The sequence below is a fragment of the Acomys minous genome, assembly GCF_964271855.1.
Source record: "Acomys minous genome assembly, chromosome: 3".
NCBI lineage: Eukaryota > Metazoa > Chordata > Mammalia > Rodentia > Muridae > Acomys > Acomys minous.
In genome coordinates, this window is record NC_140485.1 from 60012127 (window position 1) to 60024556 (window position 12430).

Here is a 12430-nt window from a genome sequence, read left to right on the forward strand (position 1 = left end):
GGCCTCTGCAGACACCAGGCACACACATGATACACATCCATACACATACATGCATACATGCAGGCAAAACACTCATACACATACAAATAAATCTCTAGGAAAAGTCGGCCAGCACACTGAGAACCGTGTGTGTCACCAGAGGGAGGCTAAGCAGCTGTGTGTGGCATGGGGACCCCTCCCCCCTTCCCTCACCCTCCACCCCCCCATCCCCCCCACCCCACCCCCGGTCAGTGCCACCTTACCTGACGTTGTTTGCTTCAGCTTCTCGTTTTTCTTTTTCCTCCATTTCCACGGCTTGAAGATCCTGCCCAGGGTGGCCAGCTTGCTGTTCCTCCGCACGGGGGGAGTTCGAATCCCTGAGACCAGAGGCTCGGAGCGTGCTGGGGGAGTTTGGTCCATCTCATCTGCAAGGTGAGGACAGGGAAGAGTCCCCGTGGGTTGAGTTCAGGCTCCGAGAGACCCAAGTGACCGTCTCACTTTAAGTGACCTCTTGAAGCATACAGCCCAGGGAAGTGTCAAGGCAGCAGGCTCTCGCTGCTGGGCCTCCTTTAGAGTGCATGCAGGAGGCAGGCTAATTCATGAGGGGTGTGACCCACTTTCCTTCCATGGAGACCTTTTTTTCATAGTCCACTCACAGCCCTTGCCCACCCTACCTCCTTGCCACAGGGGTCTAAAGGCTGCCTGACTGTGTGGTAAACTATTCTCTGGCCCCAGGACCTTTGCACATGCTGTGCCCACGGCCTATGCTGCTTTCCTTCCCAGCTCTCCTCTACCTCAGTCAGGGATGTCCAAACATTGCCTCCTACGAATGTGTTGGGATGTATCCACAGCTATCCTGAGACGCATGCCACGTGTGGACTATGGATTAAACACAAATGTTGGATGCAAATCATGTACTCAGATAAGTTTTTCCCACCAGGAAACCTTCACCTTCTTTCTTCCCAGACTGAGCTCAAGTGCTATTCACACAGGCATCGAGGGACCACAGAATCCCCCAAACCCACCTTCTCAGAGTCATCAGCTGTCCAAGGGCTGGACACAGACAAGCTGCAGGCCACAGACAGGTGTGCCCATCTGATCACCACAGGGAACAGCTGCAGAGCAAGCCCGACCCATGAATGGACAACGGGAAGCATCTTGCCCTTGGGACAAGTGCACACAGCTGAGGGTGCACATAGACAGATGGCTCAGGAACGTCTAGACAGTGCAGTGTGTCCTGCTAGATATGGGCAGTGACCTACAGGTTCTCCTGTTGCCTGTGGTCAGGGTCTGGGCAAGGTGCTTCTGGCCTCCTGGCCTCCTATACAAGGCCTCCTACTTGCAAAAGTAGTGACAGAACTTTACTTAAAGCAACAGGAGGTCCCATGAGTCAAAGGACCCACTAATACACTGCTTGGGGTTCCTTTTGTGGGGCTCAGGGGATGTAAGGGCTGGTTACTGAGAAGCACCGTGAAGGCCGCTCTACTCTGACTGACACATTACGTCATGCAGTCGTTTCTCTACTGCGCATGTCCCTTCCCAGGATGCATCTGATTTTATCATACACGTGTCTAATTCTGTATAGATATAAGGTGATAGGCAGGGGGCTCTCAATTTGAGGACGTGGTTTGCCTTACCGTGGATGTGCCCCACAATGAATTCTGGTCAGAGCCTCCTTCCTGGCCTCCTTCCTGCATGTAAGAGTATAGCTGTCTTTAAGTTTGCTGGTTGTCAAGGGAGGAAAACCAGGCCTTCTTCAGGCAGGAGTATGTGTGGGGCCCAAGGCAAGCAGGGCTCTGAGGGGGCTCAGCTTGCTAGGAGCATTGTTTGTAAAGGGTGTGTGGGCTCCTCCTCTCCATGACCAGGGTACCGGTGTGGAAGAGAATCAAGTAGCCATGTGCACAGAGACAGACCCAAGGAGAGCCATTAGGGCAAACCCACCATGCACGTGGGGCATGAAGATTCACAGAGGCAGAGGCAAGAGGGCTGTTTTGAGACCAGCCTGGGCCCCATTATGAGTTCCAGGCCAGCCCCTACATTCAAGGAGACCCTGCCTCAAAGACCTTGGATAAGTGTGTGCAAAATCATGCCACACATGCTACTTCTGTGTGCAGAACTGTGTGCAGAGGGTGCATGTGTAGATCTGGTTGCGGGGGCTGGCCAGGGAGGGACAGGGACACTCCACATAGGATGTTGCAGAGCCCCTGACACATCTGGCTTTCTTAGAGGTTTACTTCAGACAGAAAACAAAACTCAACAGGAAAGGGCTACAGGACTGGACCCCGAGCTGGTGCCATGGCCATCTGCTCACCCTGGACCCCATCCAGCTGTCACAGCTTTAACAGTCTAAGCACCACCATGGAGGACCCCTCCCTAACCAAGGAATGTTGTCACTTTTAGCACTGAGTAGGACCTGAATCCCATCTAGGCTCTTGGAGTCAAACTTCCCATGTCTCTTGAGAAGAAGCTGCAGGCCAGACTCAAGATGCTGGGCCTTGACTAGAAACCCTTCTCCATATTCAAACCCCCACAGCAGGCCACCCTGCTGACCGCCCTGACCACCCTGACCGCCCTGACCACCCTCAGTTAAGGTTTCATTTGTCACCATGGGAAGGAGCTGAGATTCTTGGTCTAAAGAGGCTCCAGAGCCCCCCCCCCCAGCCCCACCCCCAAGGCCTGGAGAGCCAGGTGGAGCAGCACTTCCTGTGACTGAGAATCTCAGAAGCACCACGCTCCAGGAGGGAGAGAGGTGGTCAGCCTTCAGAACCCGATGGGTCAGGATCATACGATGCTTTCAGTCGAGGCTTTCTTGAGCCCATCTTTCCTACCTTTGCCTCAGGCTGGCCCACTGTGACCCATCTCCAAAGCAGGTGCTGGAAGGACCAGCATGGGGCAGCACCAGCAGGCTCTCAGGATAATGACTTCCCTGTTTTACTCAGGATGAGACTAGCTCTGCTAATGTCACCTTCCTGCAGGTACCACAGACCAATAAGTAAGGGAGTCCCAAGAGGATACTCCGCACTGCAGTGTCACAGGTCAGCCAAACACTGAGGAAGAGAACATAACAGGGGCAAGGGCAGCTAAAGACACGTCAGCCTTGGACGCCTCCTGTCATCACTTCCCTATGGCTACACAGTGCATGCAGGATGCAGGCGGTTGCTCCCTTCCCAAGTCAACCTATCCCATGATCCTCCCTGTTTCCCTTCCTTCCTCCACCCACTGATGCCAGATGGGTATGGAACTGCCAGTCCGTTGGTCGCAGCAACAATCTCAGCACAACAGGACACAGGGTGGGAACAGGCCAAGTCTTGTAAACCTCCAGCTCACGCAATGCAGACGTGGACAGGTGCATTTGCACCTGTGCACAACATCTCACTTCCTCTGTACCTTGTAGTGGCCACCAGAGAGGCACACACTTTGGAAGGATAAGGGAGCCTCAGAGGGAGTCTGGGTAGGGTATCCATTGAGATAACTAGTAGGTTCCCACAAGAAACACCACGTGAGCTCTGCAGGAGCCCAAGCCTCTTAGCAGCTGGGGTAAAAAGCCACGCACATGGATTAAACCACAAGTCTCTCAAATCACTAGGACCCTGGCCAAGCTACCAGCATCTCAGCCCTAGATGCCTACTCTGGGCTTCTACCTGGTGTCAGAGCTTTAACACAGGAAGCTAGTCACATCACTTCTGGCTCAGCCCCAGCTCCAGTGTTCTCTTGCTGGGGGAAACAAACTGACTGTGTAGTCTGTGTTCTGCTATCCTCCTACATCGACACTGCCCAGCCTGTGTGACAGTACACACTCATGGCCCGTGTGCTCTTCTATCATTACTGCCCAGCCTGTGTGACAGTACACACTCATGGCCCGTGTGCTCTTCTATCATTACTGCCCAGCCTGTGTGACAGTACACACTCATGGCTGGTGTGCTCTTCTATCATCACTGCTCAGCCTGTGTGACAGTACACACTCATGGCCGGTGTGCTCTTCTATCATTACTGCTCAGCCTGTGTGACAGTACACACTCATGGCTGGTGTGCTCTTCTATCATCACTGCCCAGCCTGTGTGACAGTACACACTCATGGCTGGTGTGCTCTTCTATCATTACTGCCCAGCCTGTGTGACAGTACACACTCATGGCTGGTGTGCTCTTCTATCATTACTGCTCAGCCTGTGTGACAGTACACACTCATGGCTGGTGTGCTCTTCTATCATCACTGCCCAGCCTGTGTGACAGTACACACTCATGGCTGGTGTGCTCTTCTATCATTACTGCCCAGCCTGTGTGACAGTGCACACTCATAGCTGTGACTGCTGAGAACAGAGGCCAGAGGCAGCCCTGGCCTCCGTCCTGGCTCTAATGCTTAATACCAGACCAAAGTGTTGGCCATTTTCCAACTATCCTTGTGCCCTCTGCACTATGGTCTGTCGTGGTGATGGGGATCTTTGTCCTGTGACTCCACCATGTCTTCTTCTTCCTCCTCCAGCATTCTCATTATCACCATCAGTATTGTCACTGCCTGGCTGGCTCACCCAACCTCACCCTCCAGCCCTCTATGGCCAGCATGGGTTTAGGGAGGAGCTCCCTGGGTCTCTGACACACAATTATCTTCACTGCACAAAGGAAAGCAAGGGACACTTTGGCTATTGATCCTTTCACTTAAGAACTCATCCATGCATCTGTTCATCCATGCATCTGTTTATCCACCCATCTGTTCATCCATGCATCCGTTCACCCATGCATCCATTCACCCATGCATCTGTTCATCCATGTATCCGTTCACCCATGCATCTGTTCATCCATGCATCCATTCATCCATGCATCTGTTCATCCATCCATCTTTTCACCCATGCATCTGTTCATCCATGCATCCGTTCACCCATGCATCCATTCACCCATGCATCTGTTCATCCATGCATCCGTTCATCTATGCATCTGTTCATCCATGCATCCATTCATCCATGCATCTGCTCATCCATGCATCCATTCATCCATGCATCCGTTCACGCATGCATCCATTCACCCATGCATCCGTTCACCTATGCATCCATTCATCCATGCATCCGTTCATCCATGCATTTGTTCATCCATGCACTCGCTCATTCACTCTACCATTCTGCAAATATGCATTGGTGCCAACTGTGCACCAGGCATTTGAGGCAGGAACAGAGTCAAAGAGGAAGGGAAGATACTGAGCCCCTGCCTTCCTGGGGCTGTAGTTGCCTATGAGACAGGGAATAGATGGTTAGTGGGAATGGAGTGTGTTCATCTACAGAAGACGGTCCCAGATAGTCTCCATTGCCCACCTTCTCATCTGTCTTTATCCCACCCCCACGCCTCCCGCGAGTGTCACATCACACGCATGCTCATGTGTGCTTGCATGATCATGCAGGCCTCCGCTCTTCCCATCCTCATCCCCACTGGATGCTCCAGGAGGACAAGGTTCTGATGGGGGAGGGGAGGCCCAAGCCCCTGGGCTCAGGGAATATAAGCACATTACATGCAGGATGAGGACCAGGGAGGCCCTGATCTAGAGTCTGGGCTATATTCCCACTGACTCTGCCAGCAGAAAAGATTGGAAACGCTGTGCAGAGCTGGTCTACTGAATGCCAGAGAAAAGTAGTATCACTGTGGAGTGGGCTGTGCAGGTCAGAGGGTGTCCCACAGGAGGGATTGCAAGCCAGAGGGTGTCCCACAGGAGGGATGGCAGGTCAGAAGGTGTCCCACAGGAGGGATGGCAGGTCACAGGGTGTCCCACAAGAGGGATGGCAGGTCACAAGGTGTCCCACAGAAGGGATGGCAGGTCCAGGGTGTCCCACAGGAGGGATGGCAGGTCACAAGTTGTCCCACAGGAGGGATGACAGCGGTGAGAAGCAGGATTCCATAAGGCACTTGACCCTGGTCAACAATTGAGCAGCGAGCTACTGTGAAACACTCCGTCTGTGCCGTCTAGTGAATCACACAGCACAGGGAAGTTGCTTCTCACGGCCTCACACCATCAGGATATTAAAGAGTTTCGTGGGAGAGAAGTAAGACAGGCTTGCATAGGTCTGAAAGCTGTGTAGTTGGGCCCTTTGCCTCTTCCTACCCCGACTGTCTCAAACCCAGGGCCCAGTGGGAGGCCAGGAACAGAAAGATTACCATGCATGCCCCAGCATTTGGAGAGAGATCACCTTCATCCATCTTAAGCTGAGATGTGAGGACCACGCTGAGTAGGAGAGAGAGCCTGCGGTACCTGAGCAGATGCAGCCCACCAGACAACCTACCTCCACCCCATGACTGTGCCGACACATGGGCATGTGCCCTCTGCATAGCTTGGTAAACATTTAATAAGGACTGTGGGTGTGTCTACAGAGGGAGGGAACAGGTGAGCATCCAGTTGTTTCCTTCCTGTAAGTTCTCTCTGGAGCCTCTCCCTGGAGGGACAGATACCACCTTCAGGAGGTGCAAAGGCCTCATTAGTGGGTCCCATTAGCAGGTCTCTAAGTAACACAGCAGTGCTAACTGCCTGGCTGCTTCTGCCACCTCTGAGGCATTAGCAGCTAATTGCTGTAATGCCAGCTTCCACTGCTAGTGGCTGCCTCCCACTACCCCTGTCGTAACCTTGGGAGAGGCTTCCCTCCTGAGATTCTCAAGCGATGGAAGGTCCTTGGCTACTTTGAAGACTTGTTTACATGCAGGCATATGTCCAGTCCCTTGGGCAACTCTAGCCCCACCTGTCCTACCTTAGGCTCAGGGGCAACCTATGCATAGTGCCCATAGAGACGAGAGTCCAAAGCAGTTTTGGATCCAACACCCAGCTGGCTTCCCTGAAACCCAGGCCTTACCATGTGAAAATCCTGATGCCAAGCCCCTATTCTTAGGGTCCTCACTCTCTGACCTCCCAACCCCTCAACTATTGCCCTGCGACTCATCCTATGACACTCAGGGCTGCGTGAATGAACACCACTAGTTCAGCTGGAGATCCCAGGAGGCAGAGCTGCAGGGGAGGAGCCAGAATCACCCCAGCCCATCCCTCTGATACCCAAGCATAGTAACAGTGGGCACTTCTGCTTCTCCCCCAGCAGCCCCGCCCTCTCTTTCCTTCCCCACCTTCTAAATGCCATGAGAAGAGACCACCCCCTCACCCCCCTGGGGAATGAAGCCAGACACCTGTGACCTAGTAGCCTCAGGGTGGGCAGGCACCGACTGCACCAGACCACAGGGGAAATTTGCTTTCTCCTTGATTACCTCATTCATTCATTCACTCACAAACTCACTTACTGAGTGTCTGGAGAGAGCTGCTCTGCACCAGGACAACCCAGACTTCCAGATGGAGCAACAGGTGACATCATCCTTCAAGGTGCTAGCTTCTTCTGGGTAAGATACGCATGCTTATGAGAGAATAAGGTCAGGCGTGGAAGCAAGCCCCATAGTAACTGCAGCATGCGATCTAGAACTCGACATTCTGTACAGAGTCCTTTCTTTTCCCATAATCCAACTGAGAATGCCAAAGGAACCTCACAATGGAGGTAAGAGCGGTGCCAGGCTGAGGGTTCCGAAGTGGTGTTGGGACCACCCACACGACAGAGCTTGCTAACCGCAAGGAAAACCAGGAGGAGCCAAGACAGGACCCTGCTGCAAAGAGAACTCTCAGACAGTGCTGCGAAGGAGGCCGGGGTGGGTGAGGTGGGACCGACTTTACACTCAGGCACTGGAGTCCAAAGTGAGAGAGGCTAAAGGGTGCAGACTGACAAAAGCATGGCTTTCCTGGGGGTACAGGGTCAGGGTAGAACCAGCCACAGATGCTGGAGAGCCCAGGAAAAAAAAAAAGAGAACATGTCAGACCAGGGTGTAGCACAGAGGTGCCATGGTGCCGGTTTATGACCGCTACACCCCCACACAGACAAGCACATACCTATCAGCAGCCACACTCCACTGGCTGAAAATAAGCAAGAGATAATTCTGATTTTAAAAATTACCCTTGTTAACTATTGATACATGAAAAACTAATTTGCTAGCAGGGGTTCCGTACACTTGAATTTGAAAGATCATAGGCTGGAATTTAAAGGACAGAACAGAGGACGTAGTCAAGAGCGGTGTGTGCCTGTGACAAGAGTCCTGGAGGCATCACTGAGGGACAGCCTTGAGCCATGATGGATGGCAGACCACAGGTAGACAGGGCTGAAGGCTGGAGGCCCTGTGTCACAGGATACAGCAGTGGGCATAAGTGGACCTGCTTTATGTCATGCTCTGTCCTGGACTCCTGACATGGGCTAGAACCTTCTATGCCATTTCAACTCCAGCAGGTGGAGCACCATTTTCACCCTTGGACCCATGCCTGGAGAAACTAAGATGTAATAAACATATATGCCTTCCTGTCCACTAACAGACCACTGAGATAATGGACTCCAAGGAAGTGTGGTTTCTCCCCAAGGAATCTCATACTGGGAGAAGGGAAAGGCTGAAGCCTGGTACTGATGAGAGGAACTTATCCCCCAGGAAGAGATTTCCTTCAGTTCTGATGGCCTGTCAGACCCCCTTGCAGGAGAGACTGGAGCCACTACAGTGATGGGCCTGTGATGGGCAGGACCTGAGACAGTGATGGGCCTGTGATGGGTGGGACCTGAAACAGTGATGGGTCAGTGATGGGCAGGACTTAAGACAGTGATGGGCCAGTGATGGGCAGGACTTAAGACAGTGATGGGCCAGTGATGGGCAGGACCTGAGACAATGGCTTATCAGTGATGGGCGGGACCACACCTTGACCAGTATGGCTTAGCTATGCAGACCTCTTGCCCTCTATTTAAACCTAAATCTCATGTCAGCACCGAGAAGACAGTCTTGGACGGTCACTAAACTTCTATTCCTCTTCCCAGTGTGCCTACACAGAATAAATCTCCCTTTTCTGCTTTTACTTTGTCTTTAATTGTCCTGTGAAGACTGGTGGCCAAGCCAGACCTATCAAGGCTGCCAGGACCCAGGCACCAACCCTAACAGCTCCAAAAACATCACCACTGTGTGATGACTATGCAGTCACTCTCCTGGTCATAAGCAGTGAGAATGCACTGGGTGACGGATGGAGCATATACTGTATACTCCCCTCAGCGGATCACAAGCTGCCATCAGAGAGAAAGGGGAGGGCGGACATAGGGGTTTGTGAACTAAACCACCAATGTGACCTGGAACAAAATCTTGCAAAGCATCAGGAGCCAAGAGACCCATTGCCTGTGGTAAGGCAGCACATCCCTACATGCCCAGCATGCATGGGTTTGAACCTACAAGACCAAACATAAGTTTCAAGTCTCTCACATGCAAAAGCAGCCGCTCTGAGGGCACACCTGGAGAACCACTGAGTAATGGCAACAGCTTGATGTTGGCGTCAAGCATGCTCAGTAAAGGCAGGCTAGTACAACCTCCAGGGGCATGGGCAGCACTCCCCCCGCCCAAGACCTCTCTTAATCACACTGCTGAGCACAAAGGCAGGAACTGGCCACTGTAAGGGGTGAGGGCTGCTAGGGATGCTAAGATGTTTATTAAGAAGTAGGTGACATAGTAGGGCGTGGCATAATCCCAGCACGCAGGGAGGCAGAGGCAGGCAGATCTCTGTGAATTCGAGGCCAGCCTGGTCAGCAAAGCAAGTTTATGATAGCCAAGGCTACACAGAGAAACCTTGTCTCAACTCCCACACTGCCCCCCCACACACACACAAAAAGTAGGAGACAGTAATATTACATGCCTTTCTGGTTTTGGGAACTGCAGGCAGCTCCCTCCCTTTTGGTGAGCATATGCACACACACACACATACACACATACACACACACACACACACACACACACACACACACACACATACATGTTGGATCCCGTCACAGCTCACTTTGACAGAAACTCTCCCCGTGACTGTCCAATGTGGAGTGAACAGGGGTCTTTCTATTAAAAAAAATATACCTCCTAGACCCACACAGCTCACAACTCTGCACCACGCCAGAACCAGCAAGTTGGCAGAGCAGAGCGGTGAATGAGCAAAGAGACCAAGGCTCGGCGTACACTTGGAAACAGGACAAACCACTGGTGTCATGACTCCGAGCCTCCCGGGGTCCTGAGCTTGTGAACACGCCCAGGCCCCACCCACATCTCCCCTCTCACTGGCAGGTGGAGGTGCAAGCACAAGAAGAAGAGACAAGAGTCTGGCTAAGCTTGGAAGAGTGACAACTGTATCCCACACCTACACTTTCCTGGGTGCCCAAGGGGAGGCTACTGAAAACGTCTGGTTCCTTCTGGAGTTAATAGCTCCAGGAAGCAGGAGCCTCGGTGCAGCACAAATACTCAGCGTCTGTGACTGAGGCAGGCAACGGAGCCCAGGCTATCTGGCTTAGCTCACCCTCAGACACCATCGGCTAGTGTCACCTACTAGTTCAGGACAATGGTGTTGTCTTCAGAGTATTCCAGGTGACCCTGCAGAGGGATGCTCTGTGTATGAAGAAGCAGCTAAGAAGCACTGTCTACACTGCAAAAGCCTCTCTTGAAAAGCCCTACTCCGTGCTAGCACAGCAAAGGCTCTGAGAAATTCTATAGTTGGCAATCCTAGTCGTGCAATAGCTTCCCAAAAACTGCCAAACAGAACAAGAGCTGCAAGGCCAGGCTCAATGCACTCCTGTTAAGAAATGCTAATGACTATTTCTTATCTTGAAAACGGAGGCTTCCTAATAGCTGTACTGCAAAGGTAATAGAACTCTCCAAGATCGGACCAGAAGTTGGTTCTGAAAACCTCTACGCCACCATATTCCCTTAGCTGTCTGAAGCCCTGGACCCAGCAGTAATACTAAAATGAAGGAAAGAAAAATGGCCACCAATGCCACCTCTGAAACCAGAAGGAAAAAGCGAGACATCACTGATGGCCTTTCTCAGGTGAATTGTGGGAAATTCAATGCTCTAACGAGAGCACCATCTGCTCAGAATCGGCCTGTGATTCTGCCAGTGGTCGTCAGGCCTCCAGGCAGATGGCCAGGCCCCCAGGCAAAACTGAGTGCAGATCTGTGACTCCAGAGGCCCTAGAGATGCTGGGCCTGGGCAGGGCATGAACACAGCCAGGAAGCAATCTGAGGAGGAAGTGTTACTGCCGGCACCACCTTTCCTGTTGTTTAGATGCTTCTAGATTACCTCAGAGCCAACAGACAAATGCTCAGGCAAGAAGCCACCTACGTCTTCACAAGGGCTTGAAAGCTGCTTCTAGAGAAGCTCTCAAAAAAAAAAATTTATGTCTTACAGAATAGAGGGCAGGGAAGGAAGCATTTGGGGAGACCTCGGCTCTCCAAGTACAAATGTAGGCAAAAGTCTGACTCAAGATCCATGTGCCTGGACTTTTTAAAACCAGAAGGCAAGGTCGCCTCCTTCCATGATGCCAGCGACAGCTGAAGACAAACAAAGGTTGATATCCTGGGGCAAAGGGGGTGGGGGGCAGCTCAATGGATGAAGTCCCCGACATATAAGAGGACCTGCGTGCCATCCCAGCTGTGGCAGTGCACACTTTCAATCCCAGTTCTGAGAAGTGGGGACACAGGGGTCCCTACAGCTCCCTGTCTAGTCAGCCTGGCCCAACCTGGTGAGACCTAGGTCCCAGTGGGAGACCCTCTCTCAAAAACACAAGGATAATACCTGAAGAACGACATCTGAAGTTGACCACTGGCCTCCACACATCTGTGGGACACCTACCCAAGCACACATGTACCTGTGCATACACACACACACAAAATGCACGAGCGCATCTGCACACTCAGAAACACACGTGCACACATCTATATACAAAAAAAGCAGGCATCTTGCTTTGTTTTATGTTGGAAGACTCTAAGCCAAAAGAGTTTGTGTTTTAAAAGCTTGCATGCCCTCCTTTCATTTTGAGGTCAGTGATGGGCAGATGTCTGTTCTAAAGGCCGGCAACAACTGTAAAGGGCTCTGATGGCCACCCTGCTGGGCACCAGCCACCCAGTCTGGCTATGAGAGCAGAGCCAAAGTTGATAAGCAAATCAATGTATGTGACTATGTTTTAATAAAGCTTTATTGACAAAAACTAGGAGTATGAGGATTTGGTCCATATTACAACTGCTGCGCTCTGGGTGGGCCCTTTGGAAATGACTTAAGAGAAAAAGTACTACTGGTTCCTCTGAGTGTAAAAATGCAGGAAATAACTGGTTAACATTCCCAGTCTGGTCTCTCACATCCCCCAGGGCACAGGCCCATATCACTCTCCCACACTGCCCGCAGCCTGCAGCCTGGGTCTCGGGCTCTGCCCACCCTGAAAGCAGGCCTTTAGCTCAGTTTATAATTCACTCTTGCCTTATAGGTTTGTTCCTTGTACACCCATCATGGCTACTTGACCATAAGGATGAAGATGGAATAAAGGTTTTAAAACAGAGTCCAGGAGGCCCCAGCCAGGGCTTGGTAAGTAGGTGAGAACCAAATGGAAACAAGCCAGGAT

General features: G+C 52.0%; 1 protein-coding gene across 5 annotated transcripts in view; it reads right to left on the minus strand.

Annotated features, from left to right (window-relative positions):
- The window catches only part of PHACTR3 (phosphatase and actin regulator 3), a 218227-nt gene that overhangs the window by 80928 nt on the left and 124869 nt on the right, over nucleotides 1-12430 (minus strand). For 4 of the 5 annotated variants that reach the window (XM_084775018.1, XM_084775017.1, XM_084775021.1 and 1 more), the window contains exon 2: nucleotides 243-404. In XM_084775018.1, coding sequence (XP_084631144.1) covers nucleotides 243-404 — 162 coding nt within the window. Of the gene's footprint in view, nucleotides 1-242; nucleotides 405-7236; nucleotides 7401-12430 lie in introns of those variants that run through there. The other variant, XM_084775019.1, reaches the window with a different exon arrangement.